The following is a 16,344-nucleotide window of genomic DNA, read 5'->3' as shown; positions in this document are numbered from 1 at the left end:
GCCTGCATTTCTGGACCTTTTCTCTGCAGTGGAATTTTCCAGAGAACATGGAAATCCACAGATAGTCAAAGCCAAGGATGCGTCCTCCAGCAGTGTGCCTCCTGCCTTTTTCTCTTCAAGACTTAAAGAAATACAAGCATACTTTAGAAAGTTCATGGAAGAGGAAGTTTAAAGAGAAGTTTCCTCTGGTGCCGAATTGATTTAAATCCATGCATATAGGGATCTTCCAAAAGCCCACAGGGCAAGTATGTGTAATCATGAAAGAGCCATAAACTTCGCTTTTGTTTTTTGGCTCCAGCTTTTTCTCTGAGCTTGTTTGAAGCAGTGTTGAATGCTCCCAAATGCTTAACCAAAATGTGGTATTTGCTCTTTAAAAATAAAATAAAAACCCTGATTAAAGACTCACCATAAACTGAGACAGGCGGGACCTTGCTCAGTGTTGAAACCAGACGATAAGCCCGGCCTGACACTAAAATCTGTACTTGGGGGCGCACTTGGGCTCCAACTGGGGTCTGTAACCCTTCCTGGCCCCCTTCAACCACTGCACGGCTCTCCTTGAGAACATGTCACCCTCTGCTGGTTACTCCGAGGAATGTCTAGAACGGCAACCGAAACCATGGCTGATGACAATGTTCGTTGGTCTTTTCCGTCCACACACCTGTCCGTCCAATCATCCTCCCATTGTCCACCCTGTCTGTCCGTCCTCCCATCCATCCATTCATCAGTCTTTCGTTCCTTTTTAAATATTTTATTTATTTTTATTAGAAAGGCGGATTTACAGAGAGAAGGAGATACAGAGAAATCTTCCATTCACTGGTTCACTCCCCAAGTGGCTGCAACAACCATAGCTGAGCTGATCTGAAGCCAGCAACCAAGAACTTCTTCTGGGTCTCCAAATCGGGTGCAGGGTCTCAAGACTTTGGGCCATCCTCGACTGCCCTCCAAGGCCACAAACGGGCTGAATGGGAAGTGGAGCAGCCAGGATATGAACCAGCACCCATATGGGATCCCAATGCTTGCAAGGCGAGGATTTAGCCACTAAGCCATCACACTGGGCCCCATTCATCAGTCTGTCTATTCATCTATCTAATTCATCTGTTATTCAAAATTTTTGTTTGTTATTTCTTTGAAAGGTAGACAGAAGGGTCCAGCATGGTAGCCTAGTGGCTTAAGTACTCACCTTGCACACGCCAGGATCCCATCTGAGCGCCGGTTCTTATCCTGGCCACCCTACTTCCCATCCAGCTCTCTGCTTGTGGCCTGGGAAAATAGTCTAAGATGACCCAAGGCCCTGGGACCCTGCACCCGTGTTGGAGACTGAGAGGAGGCTCCTGGCTCCTGGCTCCTGGCTTCAGATCGGAACAGCTCTGGCTGTTGAGACCACTTGGGGAGTGAATCAGCTGACAAAAGATCTTTCTGTCTGTCTCTCCTCTCTATATCTGACTTTCCAGTAAAAATAAATAAATCTTTTTAAAAAAGAAAGAAAGGTGGACAGAAGCAGAGACAAAGGAGAAAGATCTTCCAGCTGACTAAGTGAGCCATATGAAAGCCAGGCGCATAGATCATAGCTCAGGTCTCTCACAGGAGAGGCGGGGACCAGCGCTTAGGCATCCAAGCACCTGCTGACTCCCAAGGTGCACATCACCGTGAAGCTGGAACGGAAGTGGAGCCAGGACTCAAACCCAGGGCCCCCGATCATCAGATACGGGCAACCCGAGCAGTGATGTCACTACTGCACCAAACACCTGCCCCATCAATCTGTTTCTTTTTTTAAAAGATTTATTTTTATTACAAAGTCAGATATACAGAGAGGGGGAGAGATAGAGAGGAAGTGGAGTTGCCGGGATTAGAACCAGCGGCCATATGGGATCCCGGCGAGGACCTTAGCCACTAGGCCACGCCACCGGGCCCCATCAGTCTGTTTTTACTCCATCCTTCCATCTGACAGACACCTGTTTTGTACTTGGTTGAGCACTGTGGCACACAGAGATAAGCAGGACCAGGTTTCTCTCCTTAGAGAGCTCCAGCAATGGGCACAAGAGCTCACAGCACAGCCCGTTCCATACTGCCTGCAAACACCGGTAGTGCAAAAGCTTCATTCATTTTTCCATTCATCCCATCCATTTTATATGCCCAGAATCAGAGGAGTAAAATCCTTGTTTTTAATTGGAAATATTATTATGAGTAGCTCACATTTATTCAGCACTTACTGTGGCTCGGGTACTTTATATGCATGAATTGCATTTCATCTTTTATGAGTTATGTACTATTAATACCACTGTCTTGTTAATGAGGAAAATAGGCTTTTATGAACACTGTCCTGGGTCATGCTTGTAGTAGATGGTAGGGTGGGAATTTGAACTGGGTTGTGTCTAACTTCAGCGACAGTCTATAAGGGGTATAATAAGGGTTCATTCATTTGAACTCCAATCAGAAAGTAAATCATATCCTACAAGGAAAAGAAATGGTCATTGGGTTTGAGTGCTGGGTTTATGTTAAAGTGATGCCATGTGGGTGACTGACCCCCTGTGCTATAAATAAACCGTTTGTGAAGGCCTGTTTGAATTGCACATACACCCAACCATGTGAGTGCATCATCGGGATGATGGACACCTGGAAAGTGACCGTCACCCTCTAAAATGACAAGAGCCCTCGTTTCAGCACTGCAGGCTTCTCTGATGGGGTAGGAGCCCGAGAGGTGGTGTGGGAAAGGGCAGTCAGGCTGGCTGATGACCGACACTATCCATTATCCGGCTCAGCTCTCCCCTGGGGTGGCAGGAACGCAGTCACTTGGGCCATCACACTGCCTCCCAGGGCCTGCATGGGCAAGAAGCTGGACTTGGTGTCAGAGCCAGGAACTGCACACAGGCCCTGGACGTGGCCCGCGGGCATGGCTCATCTTGAGCTGCCTGCTTTTTGGAGCACTCCTCTTGACATCTTCAGGGTGTGGTTCCACACCTGCCTTTCCGGTACTGCTCCATACTCCAGCGATCACGGCCACATGATCTGGACTGTGGAGGAGTGGGCAGTGCACCGAGTCAGCACAAGTTGAAGTTTCAAATGCCAGATACTGGGGGAGCGTGGGCCTTCCTCCAGGAGAAGTCAAAGCTAATGGCCCAGATGGGTGTGTTGAATGTCAAGAATCGTGACACAGAGGCAGGTTGGGCCTGGCAGCTCAGACCCCTGTGTCCCACCTTGTAGCACCTGGGTTTGATCCCTGGCTCTGGCTCCTGACTCCAGCCTTCTGGCAGGGCAGACCCCAGGAGGCAGGGGTGATGGCTCAAAGAATCACATTCCTGTCACCCATATGGGAGACATGGCTTGTATTAGTAGTTCCCAGCTTTGATCTCAGTCCAGCCCCAGCCCTTGCTGGCACCCAGGGACTGCACCTGTACATAGGATAGTTTCTCTCTCTCTCTCTCTCTCTCTCTCTCTCTCTCTCTCTCAAGTAGCTTTTAAAAGAAAAAGAAGAGGGTCTGATGCTGTAGCCTAATGGCTAAAGTCCTCACCTTGAACACGTCAGAATCCCATATGGCCACCGGTTCTAATCCCGGCAACCCCACTTCCCATCCAGCTCCCTGCTTGTGGCCTGGGAAAGCAGTTGAGGACAGCCCAAAGCCTTGGGACCCTGCACCCATGTGGGAGGCCTGGAGGAGGCTTCTGGCTCCTGGCTTTGGATCGGCCCAGCTCTGGCCATTGCAGCCACTTGGAGAGTGAACCATTGGGCGGAAGATCTTCCTCTGTCTCTCCTCCTCTCTGTATATCTGACTTTCCAGTCTAATAATAATAATAATATGTAAAAGAGAGAAATAAGCAAAGAAGAAATCTGTGATATAGAGACTAAATCATTTGATATTTTTAAACCCAAGAGGGTTTTTATTGAAAGTCTCTGCTTTCCCAGGGTACATTATCAGGGAACTGGATTGAAAATGGAGCAACCAATATAGGAACTTGCACCCAAAAGGGATATTGGCATTGCAGGTGGCAGCCTAACCCACTGTGCTACAATGCCAGCCCTGACAGTGTCCTAAATGTCTAACTCATCTCAGCTACAGAACACATCGAGATTGTCATGATTAGAAAGCCCATGTCCATGGACTTGAGGTCAAGTCACCCCACCTGCTCCTAGACCCTCCCTTCTGATAAATCAACTTGGTCTCTGAGGAAATATGCCAAATTCTTTCAGGCATATCTGAGAGCAAGCATGTTTCACCATCAGGCTTCAGTGACTGGCCTGTGACCTGTGCCTCCTGGACTGTGTCTCTCCCGCCCACCTTCTATGCTCGGCACCTTGCACTGGGCTGCAGCAGCACAGGCACTCGCCGCCTCCCAGCCGAGTCAGTGAACTGTTAGCAGGTCAAGGAAAGCTGACCTCTTGCTGCGGGCACAGGAGACACCTGCGCTCACTCCTGGTCTCTCTCATGTGCTCCCAGATGTTCCTGCAGCAGCCGGCCGTCTCCCTGAGCTTCAGTAGCCCCCAGCGGCCTGAGACCCAGCAGCAGCTACAGCAGCGGACTTCAGGGTCTCAGCCCCAGCTCGTGGTGAGCCCTCAGCTCCCAGGGCAGATGACCTCGGCCCCGGTCAGCAGCCAGCACCTGCTCAGAGAGTCGAGTGTGATATCAACGCAGGTAACGATGCCCTTGTCCACAGGTCATGCCAGCCACTGGAGCAGACTCACTTCCACAGGCTAGAACATCTGGATTCCTGAGGCCTTAGCCAGTAGGGAACCTGGGACCTTAAGCAAATGATGTCCAATGGGATGTGGGTGGATGGAGTCGCCCACCAGTATCCGCAGCGGGGTTAGTTATAGGCCACTGCAGGGATTCCAAAGTCTACAAATGCTCAAGTCTCATATGTAAAATAATGTAGCATTTCCATGGAATCCACACTCATCCTCTCAAAACCTTTGAATCACCTCCAGCTGCCTTAGGGTTGCTAACACAATATAAAACTGTGTAAATGGTGCCATACTGTACTGTTTCTGGAATAATAACAAGACCGAACTGTGCAGATGTGCAGCCCAGACTCAGCTGTCTAGTCTGTTTTGCAATGGACAGCCAAGTGAATCCACCACACAGAAGGTTGGTTAAGAATTGGGTCCATCTTTATCCAAATGCAAGGATTCTACTAAAAATGTAGCCTTTTGATTTGAAAAGTTATCTGAAAAGTGAGAGGAACCGCCAAGAAGAAGTTTGGAAAACAAAAAGTCAGGAAAGGAATTACATGATATACTACTGAAGGATTTTATTTTTTTTTAAAGATTTATTCATTTTATTACAGCCAGACACACACAGAGAAGGAGAGACAGAGAGGAAGATCTTCTGTCCGATGATTCACTCCCCAAGTGAGCCGCAACGGGCCGATGCGCGCCGATCCGAAGCCGGGAACCTGGAACCTCTTCCGGGTCTCCCACGTGGGTGCAGGGTCCCAATGCATTGGGCCATCCTCGACTGCTTTCCCAGGCCACAAGCAGGGAGCTGGATGGGAAGTGGAGCAGCCTGGATTAGAACCGGCGCCCATATGGGATCCCGGGGCTTTCAAGGCGAGGACTTTAGCCGCTAGGCCACGCCGCCGGGCCCTACTGAAGGATTTTATAAAAGCCCCCAAAATTGAATAACTGTGCTATCACCGTAGGCCTGGGATAGGAGGACAGAGAAGCAGAGAGGGGACCACCATAGGTGGTTGTAGGGAGAGAGCAGTGGAGCAAAAACCCAAAAGCAGATGCAAGCCCATTGCGTCATTCATTCATTACTTCCCTCGGCAAATATTCACTGAGCACTCACTGTGTGCCTGGCCTGAAATTCAGAACACCATAGGTGATGGACAACAGTGGGCAAAGAAAAAAGGGGAGGGGGAGGAGGAATAAAACCAGACTCTCCATTCCAAACCGGAGGGGGGGGGGAGACAGAGAGAGAAAACTAAAGATTACAGTGTGTCACGTGAATGCTGGTGCTTAGCCAATGGGTTGGAGTTGTTTGGTTTTCAGAGACAGAGAGAAAGAGAAAATGTGCTTTTTTCCTAGCCAGGACTGGGCCAGGCCAAAGCAGTTGCCTGGAAGTCCATGCAGGTCGCCATGTGGGTGGTAGAGATAGTACATGAACTATCACCTGTTGCCTGTTAGGATCTACGTTAGCAGGAAGCTGCCCTGGATAGCAGAGCAGCTGTGACTTGAATGAGATACCCTGACACCGGATGCAGATGTTGCAAGCAGCATCTTAATCTCTGTGCCTCGATCCCTGCCCTGGCTGGGTTGGCATAGGTGGCCAGGGAAGCCATCTGTGAGAGCCTAGTGGCTGAGCAGACACCCGAGAAGGTACGAGAAGGTGCCTATGGATCTCAGCCGGGGAGAGAATTCCACGTGGAGGGGTCGATCAGCACAAAGAACCTGAGCACGGGAGTGGGCCTGGTGCATGGGAGAAGCAGCAGGCACATGCGTGGGTGGACTTTGGGAAGCTACAGTCAGCTCGGTGTGCATGTGACCCTTGTTTGCAGAGAGCCTGGCACTGGCCAAGACCCAAGGAACTCTACGAACGACCCTCCTCAAGGTGCTTACAGAGCAGTGGGTAACAGTGATAAGAATAACCTAAGAACCAGTGACAGGTCCCATGTTAGAGGGAAGTCCCAGAGGAACTAGGGCCATGGTAGCAAGCTTGGTTTGGGTTTCACTCCTCTCTGTGCCCCAGGGTCCCAAGCCACTGAGAAGCTCACAGCTGCTTCAAGGGGGCAGCCGCCCAGTGGGCAGTTTGACGTCCCCGTTCACCAGTGCCACGGCTGTGCTGCCACCAACTCTGAACTTGACCACGCCTGCTCCCGCCTCCCAGGAGGCCAGCCCGTGCCAGCCCAGTCCCGATTTCAGCCACGATCGGCAGCTCAGGTAAAGAGACCAGCGTTGTCCCAGTGAAGGAAGTGGCAGGAGAGGGCTCGGGGTTTGGACCGGCAGGTGATGGGGATCCCCTGAATCTGCCCTGCTCCTCTGAGAATGGAGCAGAGGAAACAAGGAGGAGCATCTGGCATAGAGGCTGGAGTTTTGGGTACTGACCGGAGTTTCCTTTCCCGCCTCTTCTGTTCACAGGCTGTTGCTGAGCCAGCCTATTCAGCCCATGATGCCTGGATCTTGTGAAGCGAGACAATCCGCAGAGATAGGCAGGACTGGACGGCAAGTCAAGTGCGTGGCCTTGGGGAGAGGTGGGGAGGCAGAGAGCTGTGCTGAACAGTACAGGCTAGTACCTGGGCTGGCAGCACTGCTGGGTACGTCGGGCTCCAGGTGGGATTACAGTGAGTCCTTGTTCCCATCTAGGCAGGATGTACTTACTCCCTACAGACCAGGATGAAACAATGAACCATGTCCTAGATTGCCATCATCTTTTAGGGGCCTACATGCTTGGGGACATCCCTGACATGAGTAGCTTTCTGCCCCTTGCTGCTCCAGGACCACAAGACCCTGCGCACATGGGGTCCCCTTTTCCTGCCAGAAGCACAAACCTCCGCATGCCGACTTCATATCTTAGTCTGTTGTTTGTAGCTGGAACAGAATTCCTGAGCCTAGATCATCTAGAAAGCTCTGAAGTATGTTGCGACTCACACGTGTAAGAGGCTGAGAAGGCCAAGAGCATGTCCCCAGCATCTCATGGGACCCTGCTCACTTCATCGTGGGCTGGCAGAACGCATCCCACAGCAAGACGGTGGGAGAGGGCCACCCGGAGCTCTTCCTCCCACAGTGGCAGTGTGGCCTTGTCAAGTCTGAGTCACGTCCCAGGGCCCCACCTCTGAGTCCTCTTCAGCTCTGAGGGTTGAGATTCCAGAGCATGAACTTTGCGGTGCACATTGGAACCACGGCGCCTCCCCAGTCTCTCCTCCACATGAACCCTTGGGACCAGAAGCAGCTTTGCCTGCTGGCCAATTGCTAAGCAGAAAGCTTACTGGAAACGTGAGGCCCCCAATAGTGTAAAAACTCCCAGAAGATGGTTTCTAGCCCTTAGATGTAAAGGTTAGAGCAAGAAAGACAGAGAAAGATCTCATAAAAATAAAAGATATAGGGTCCAGCACGGTAGCTTTGCGGCTAAATTCCTCACCTTACATGAGCCAGGATCCCATGTAGGTGCCGGTTCATATCCTGACTGCTTCACTTCCCATCCAGCTGCCTGCCTGTGGCTTGGGAAAGCAGTCGAAGACGGCCCAAAGCCTTGGGACCCTTGCACCCACGTGGGAGACCCAGAGGAAGCTCCAGGATCCTGGTTTCAGATTGGTTCAGCCCCAACTGTTATAGCCACTTGGGGAGTAAACAGCATATGGAAGGTCTTGCTCTCTGTCTCTCCTTCTCTCTGTAACTCTGGCTTTCCAATAATAAATAAATAAATTAAAAAAAAATTTAGTTATTTGAAAGGCAGAGTTACAGAGAGAGGGAGGGACAGAAAGAGATCTTCATCTGCTGGTTTACTCCCCAAATGGCTGCAATGGCTAGAGCTGAGCCAGGCCTACACTAGGAGCCAGGAGCTCCATCCAGGCTTCCCACATGGGTAGCAAGGGCCTCAAGCAATTGAGCCGTCCTCTACGGCCTCCCAGGATGCATGAGGAGAAAGTTAGGTTGGCATCAGAGTAGCCAGGATTCAAACCATCACTCTGATGTGGAAGGCAGGCATTGCAAGCAATGGCTTTAACCCACTATGTCACAACATCCTTCACCAGGACAGTGGTGGACCTCCTGCAGAGGCCTTGCAGCGGGGCTGTCCCCTGGACAGTTCCCGTGTCCTCCTGTAGCCAGCTCCAGCAGTGACAGCAGATGGCTACTACATGCATTTCTCAGGGTTCGGGCCCCGCGTGTTCAGTATTTTGTCTTCCTAAAAACCTTAGAGTGAAGCTGCTCTCTTTCAATCAATGAAGAAGAGACAGCCTGTGAATGAGGTTAAGATATGTTCTTTGTAGATGACACAGCTGGAGCTTGCTGTGCCTTCCTGAATCTTCCAAGGCCACCCCTGCCTGCAACCCTTGCTGGGGTCTCCCCACAGCCTCTGGATGGCGCTCTAGGCGGCGGCGTCCTCCTGCCCTCCCTGTGGCCATGGGAGGGCAGGCAAGGGAAAGCACCTTGCAGCAAGCTCTGTTAGGTGGGAGGTGGGGAGGCTGAGTTTGGGATTGTGCCTGTTCTTCCTTAATGATCTGAGTAAGTGGAAACAGATTCCTACATCACATTATGTTCCAGCGAAGCTTAAAATGCAGTGAGGTGGAAATTCCGTCTTCTGGGGATTCTAACTGTCCTTTCCATCAGACCAATGAATTTCACTCCTGGGTGTGGCTGATGTCCCCAGGTTGGAAAACAAGATCCCTACCCAGGGACAAGGTCAGACATACCTCTACGGAGTCTTGAGGTATCTGTTCTTGATCTGTTATCTTCCAGAACTTTCATTAGTTAGTGGGCCATTATTAATACCTCCTTTTTATTTATTTTTTTTAGGTTTTATTTATTTATTTGAAAGGCAGAGTCTCTCTCTCTCTCTCTCTCACACACACACACACACACAGAAACACACAGAAACACACAGATCCTCTGGCTAACTCCCTAAATGGCCACAATGGCCGAAGCTAGACCAATCAAGAGCCAAGAGCTTCTTCCGGGTCTCCCACATGGATGTTGGGGCCCAAGCGCTTGCGGCATCTTTCATTGCTTTCCCAGGCGTGTTACCAAGCAGCCAGATCAGAGATGGAACATTCAGAACTCAAACTGGTGCCATGGTGTGGCAGCACGGCCATACCATGTGACTTTAGTGACTTTGCTTGCTATGACACAGTGCCAGTCCCAACACCTCCCATAATATTTACCATTGCATCAAGTTTATTTTTAAGGTTTGTTTTGTTTATTCGAAAGGTGATGTTATACAGAGAAGGGGAAAGAAAAATTTTCCATCACTGATTCACTCCCTAAATGGCTGCAACAGCAGTGGGTCATGTCAAAGCCAGGAGCCAGGAGCTTCTTCTGGGTCTCCCATGTGGGTGCAGGGGCCCAAGAACTTGAGCCAGCTTCTGCTGCTTTCTCAGGCACGTTAGCAAGAAGCTGGATTGGACATGGAGCTGCTAGGACTCAAACTGGCACCCATAGGGGATGCTGGCTTCACAGAGGGTTCATCCGCTACATCACACTGCATGCCCCAATTTTAACAAATTCTGAGTGTATAATTTGTTAGCATTGAACCTGTTACACAGGTATATAACCACACCCACTATCTGTCCGCAGAACTTTTCCATCTTTGCAATCCAATGAAGCACTAACTCTCCATTGCTGTGCACAGTCCCCTCTGGGTGTCTGTGAATCTGACCATACGAGGCCTTTACATAAGAGGAAACACGCGATATTTGCTGTTCACTAGATATTTTACTAGATGACATCCCATTCATGTTGTAGCATGAGTCAAAATTTCCTTCCTTTTTAAGGCTGAATAATGTTCCACCGTATAGATGTGTCCCAAGTCTTTATCCATTTATATGCCCTTTGTTGCGAATCATGCTGCCATTACATACAAATCTCGGAGTCCCTGCTTTCACTTTTTGTGGGTACAAGTCAGGAGTGAATTGTTGGATCATAGGGAAGTTCTGTGTGTGCTTCTCTGAAGAACCATCAGCTTGTTTTCCATGGCAGGTGCACCATTCCACATTCCCACCAGTAGTGTACAAGGGTTCTTTCTCCCCATCCTCACCAGCACTTGTAACATTCTGTTTTTTTATAATAACCATGGAATCAGAATGAAGTGCTCTTCATCTTGGGAGGTTTCGTCTGTGTGTTTCTCTTTCAGAGGCACAGACACAGACTGACAGACACAGTTCCTGCCTGTTGATTTGCTTCCCAAACTCCCGTGACTGCCAGAGAGTCAGAAACTCAACCCAACCCCTCGAGCCCTCATCTGCTGCCACCTCGGGTTGTTAGAGAAGCTGGCATTGGGCACAGCTGCTCTCATGGGCATTTTAAGCTCTAGGACAAATGCCCGCCCCTCATCTTGGTTCTGATTTGCTTTCCTCCCATGACTAGCAACATTAGGTATCTTCTCATGTGCGCAGCCACATTGGGCGTTTCTAATATTCCTTTGGAGAAATCTGTATTCAAGCCCTCCCCGCCTTCATTTTGGTCTGTTTCGGTTTCCATTGGGATTGTCGAAATCTTACAAGGCCCTATTGCAGGTCCTTTATCAGGAATATGGAATGCAAACGTTTTTCTCTCCTCTTGTGGCCTGCCTTCCCCTCTGCGGACCGAGTCCTGTGATGCCTAAGGGGTGCTGATGAAGTCCTCCTTACCTAAGCATGTGTTGTCACCTGTGTTTTTTGGAGTCACATCAGTGTTTCTTTCTTAAAGGATCTGTTCTCTCCTCTCCACGTGGATCCAAACAGGTATGCGCAGAACCAGGCTCTGTTTCCAAGCCCAGATGTGCACCCCGCCAGCAGCAGCTCCTCCACCCCCATCCTGCTGATGGGCCAGGCCGTGCTTCACCCCAGCTTCCCCGCATCCCAGCCATCAGCCTTGCAGTCAGCTCAGGCCCAGCAGCAGCCACAGCAGCACTACCTACAGGTGGGCATCAGGCCTGGCCGGGCCAAGCATTGGGTCTAAGGGGGCAGGGCCAAGCTCTACACCACAAGTCTTATCCGGCCTCTTCCTGCCTTGCTTCCAAAGTTGTTGAGTTCCACAAGAGTTAGCCATTATGATCTCATCTGGCTTTGTGATGCAGAGGCTCACTTGTCAAAAATAATTGTCCCAAAATTATTATTATTATTATTGTTATTTACATCTTGGTATGTCCATGCTGCAGAGCAAAAACCCAATATGGTTGACTATGCTTGTCAGATTTGCCATTGTAGTCATAGATAAAGACTTCTACAAAGACAAAATGAAATCCCATTTACTTAGAGATTTATCATATTGCTGAAATACTTTTACCTGTGGTTGCTGCCTAGAACACAAACTGAATTCAAGCATGTCCCAAATCCACCTAGAAGAAAGAGGGGAGCCACTGGGCATGGGTTCCAGTGGGAGCCATGTGTCTGCTGTGGTCCTGGAAGGGCTCTGGCTTTCTGTCACACATGTGCCTGGGTTGCCCCTTCTCAGTCGGTCCCTAACCTGTCCTGTGAGGCTTCCTCCCCAGCCTTCAGCGCTACCTACTCCTCCTGACGGCTGGCCTAGGGCAGTGTGCAGCATCTGAGATGGCTAGAAGACTGGGATGCAGATAAAGAAAGCCTTTCCAGGGCCAAAGTTGCTAAGCCAGGTGTGGGTGTCTGCATAGCCTGGGTTACCTCTGACTTAGGATCAGAGATCTTATCAGCGCATGAGACATGGAAGTGATTTGTAGATGGCAGGTGATAAGGTGAGAGGAGGCCAGGGGCAGGGCAGGAAGGTATGTGAGCACGTAACACGTTTGCAGACAGCTGTGATGCAAACAGCTCTCCTGCCTGTGCTCTGTTCTTGGAGGTCCTGGAGTGCATGCGCTGTGGGTGGTGGATTAGCACGCCATGTGAGAGGACTCGGGGTGGGGGCAGCATAGAGGGACAGCCCCGTGAGCCAAGGAAGCCTCCATGGAGGAAGGAGCTCCTGGAAACGCCCCAGTACAGGTAAAGGAGTGGCAGTTGAGGGACAGTGTGCCAGCAGGACAGTGTGGGCAGAAGTGTGCAACATGTACGCCCATAGCTCTGAACACCTGAGTTTCATGGAGAGAGGTAAGAGAAGTTTCCAGAGCCTATATTTGATAACCTGGTGAAGTATCTGCTTCCTAGCAGACGCTGGTGCCTGGCAGATTTGAAAGTGGCTATGGAATCCCAGCAGTAAGAAAGCACACAGATAGAATGCCAGCCTACGGGTTCTCCATTCATTGATCAGCCTCCTAGCAAAACATCCAGGCTACCTGGAAATCTGAAACATGAGGCTTGGGAACCACTGCCTGGGAAAGATGTCCCTGGGGCCGGAAGAAACACCCTAGCCCACTCCACCCTGTCCTCTGTTGGAGAACAGTTTCAGCATTGAGCCTTACCTGGGGCAGCCTGGTCCCTAGTCAGCACCCCCACCGTCCGTCCCAGGAGGAAGAGCTTCTAGTCCGGCTGCACCTGCAGCGCCCCTGCCCCCACCTGCCTCCTGGGTACTGAGTAGGGAAGCCCCGCTTCTCAGAACCACCTTCTGCTTTTCCACCCTGATGCAGGCACCAGCGTCCTTGCACAGTGAGCAGCAGGACTCATTCATCCTCTCCACCTACTCCCAACAGCCGGGGACCCTGAGCTACAGCCCTCTGCCACCGCCCCCCGTGCAGCCCCAGCCCCAACGGCCACCCCGAAGGCTCAGCAGTCTGTCTGAGTCCGCTGGCCTCCAGCAACCACCTCGGTAGTCTTCGCCTTGGGACTGAAGTCGGACGTAATCAGCTTTAACCAATGGAGTGAGGGGAGGGATGGTGGCTCTGGGAGTTTGAGTGACACCCTAGGCTTTTGTGCATACATCTCAGAGTTACCAGGTAATAAACACCTCGCGCGCTGGGCGCTGGGCACGCTGCCGGTACAGTGGGAAATGACCCGGAATACCAGCTGTGTCTCCCTTGCCTCCGAGCTTCTGGGGCGCACTCTACAGCCATAAGGAACGGAACCGGACCGGTGCACACCTGTGGCTCAGTTGGCCTTCGCAGAGAGCACACCTTGCCGCGTCCTCCAGCGTGCAGGGGCCGCTCCCCTGGAACCGGCCCGTCCACTCCCGCTTGCTGGCCTTCACACTCTAGGTGGGTTTTCCTTTGCATTTGAAAAGGACTGAGTCAGAGATGTACAAGAGAAAGAGAATGAAGAGGTTATTTTTTCATTATTTCTAAATGGTTATTTTTGTTTTAATTTGCACAGCTGCACAGAGAAAATAACTTAGGCACTTTTTTTCCTTTTTTAATAATAAGGTCTCATGACTTCACGTGGAGGCCTCGGTTAACAAAAACAGCTCACTAATCAGATAGCAACGCTGGTTGTTATTAGCCAAGCTGCAGTTCGTCCCCTCTGGTGTAAACCCTAAAGGATTGAGGTTCTTCACCCCCTGCCCTACTGGTGGTGATCTTCCCCCTTCGTTCCCCACCCCACCCCGACCCCAGCTCCCACCCCACCTTCCAACCCCTCACTTCCTTCCCCCAATAGAACACTGGACTATTTCCTGTTTACCTTGTTGATTGCAACTACAGAGGTGGACTTAAGCACAACAGCAGCTGAGGAACTCTAGTGAGGATGGGAGGCTTGGAGGCCTGAGGGTTGGGAAGTGGGGTGCTGCAGGCCTGGGAGGGCCCCCCATCACCTGGGGCCCCTGGAGGCCTGAGGGTTGGGAAGTGGGGTGCTGCAGACCTGGGAGGGCCCCCCCATCACTGGGGCCCCTGGAGGCCTGAGGGTTGGGAAGTGGGGTGCTGCAGGCCTGGGAGGGCCCCCCATCACCTGGGGCCCCTGGAGTGAGAACCCTGCATCTTTCTCGATGTCTTTCATGATGCTCCAGCGGTTGCATTTCCCTTTTCCAAATGCACTTTGCTTTTTTTGTATGTTTTGTTGAGATGTTTCTAAAGAAAAGATTTTATGTAATTATAAGACGAAGTGTAGTGAATTGTACAGCTGTTGTAATAATGAACTATTTCTATATAAAATAAAATTGTATGGATGATGTGTAAATTATTTTGTACTGAGACAGCAGTTCCTTTCCCCAATATATAAAAAGTATCCAAGATTTCTGTGTCTTTCTGTGAGTGGACATTTTGTAATAAATTAACAGATTTTTATAACTCCTTCTGTCCCTTGATATACATCCATGCATACATCTACTAATTGGTCATTTCTTAACTCTTTTTAAGAATTTCAGGATGTTCCAAAAATTCTTGAAATCTTTGACTACAAAAATGTTTCAAAAATATGAGAATTTCTGCAGATTTCCATGCTCAGCCACAACTACTATACTCCCAAGTACAACCAAAGACACCAAAAGGAACAGGAGGTAAACAGTACGTTGAGTGATGGTGTTAGGCTTTTGAGTTGCAATGCGCATCCACCCATCAGGCTCCCGATCTTTTTTTTTTTTCTTTAAAGATTTTATCTTATTTGAAAGGCAGAGTCACAGAGAGAACAGAGATAGACACAGATCTTTCAACTACTGCTTGATTCCCCAAATGGCCACAATGGCCAGAGCTGGGCCAATCTGAAGCCAGGCGCTTCCTCCAGGTTTTCCATGTGGGTTCAGGTACCCAAGGACTTGGGCCATCTTCTGCTGCTTTCTCAGGCATATTAGCAGGAAGCTGAATTGCAAAAGGAGCAGCCAGCCTCCAGCGGTGGGCAGCTGCCTAGGTTGCCTTGTACCTGGGCAAATGTTACACTGCTGGGAGAAAAATAGCCAGTAGCTGGCAGGCATTCTGGGCCTGGTTAATGCCAACTCTGTGTTAACTATACCAGTGTGCCAGCATACTTTTCTATTTTTTTTTTTAAGATCTATAGGGAAGAGCTGGAGCACCTTGTATGCCATCACAGGCATATGCCAACCGGGGCCACCCCACTGCCATTACTGCCATCACGTGCAAATTGTTGGGGGAAGAAGGGAAGAGGCTGGGGACTGGTTGGAATGGGAGTCACTGAGGGTTTGTTTGACATATATTAGGGCTTCCACAGACTGGACAGGGCCACTGCACCCACGGGCAATCAAAGGAGCTCAGATAGGTGGATCAAAAAGGGCTTCCGTTAGGTTAGCCAAAGCACCCGTGGGCACACACAAGAGCCAGGGCTGGTGGCAGTCCAGGCCAGGACCAGGCCATGCCAAAGCACCTACAGAAACTCAGCAATCCTCTCTGGAACAGGTCCAGCAGGGGTTCTTTGGCATTCTCTGCCCCCTGACTAGGCCGCAGAACCCACTGGTGCACAGGAAAGCTGGGGCTGGGAGAAGGTTGGGCCTAAGCCAGGCTGCAGCACCTGTTAGTGAGAGTTGGGACTAGGGTGGACCTGGTAGGGGATCTTTGGTGATGCTCCTGCTAGGCCACAGTTCTATGACTATGATCAGTTTCAGATGGCACAAGGTGACACTATAGAACTGCATCTGACAAGAGTTGATGTAATTGCCTTAGTCCTTAAAAACAGTTGGGAGGGGTGGGAGAAGATGAGCAGCAAGTCTAAGTATTTTGCATATGCTAGGAAAACTTCCAAAGAATCAGAAAGGAAAGATCACCCTTTCAAAAAGAAAAACTATATGTAACTTTTTTTTAGCTTAATGTTGTCAATTCAAAGTTTTATAGGTCAGAATTTTCTGTAAAAGATCGTGTATTTTAATTGAATGTCAGAATCCTTCCAAGTGGAACAAGATTTTTAATGAGAACAGTATATTTGTTGTCCTAGAGT

At 50.2% G+C, this 16,344-nt stretch overlaps 1 protein-coding gene across 1 annotated transcript in view; it reads left to right on the top strand.

Annotated features, from left to right (window-relative positions):
• The window catches only part of NPAS2 (neuronal PAS domain protein 2), a 90,999-nt gene extending 76,356 nt beyond the window's left edge, over positions 1-14,643 (top strand). Inside the window, exons 16-20 of the mRNA XM_058667508.1 lie at positions 4,434-4,628; positions 6,684-6,874; positions 7,073-7,165; positions 11,371-11,548; positions 13,164-14,643. Of these exons, the coding sequence (XP_058523491.1) occupies positions 4,434-4,628; positions 6,684-6,874; positions 7,073-7,165; positions 11,371-11,548; positions 13,164-13,346 (840 nt within the window). The 3' untranslated portion in view covers positions 13,347-14,643. The remainder of the gene's footprint in view (positions 1-4,433; positions 4,629-6,683; positions 6,875-7,072; positions 7,166-11,370; positions 11,549-13,163) is intronic.
• Positions 14,644-16,344: the final 1,701 nt, after the last annotated feature.

The sequence above is a fragment of the Ochotona princeps genome, chromosome 8, assembly GCF_030435755.1.
Source record: "Ochotona princeps isolate mOchPri1 chromosome 8, mOchPri1.hap1, whole genome shotgun sequence".
In the NCBI taxonomy this organism is placed as follows: domain Eukaryota; kingdom Metazoa; phylum Chordata; class Mammalia; order Lagomorpha; family Ochotonidae; genus Ochotona; species Ochotona princeps.
The sequence above is the reverse complement of the archived record's forward strand: the minus strand, read 5'-3'. Positions and strand labels throughout refer to the sequence as shown.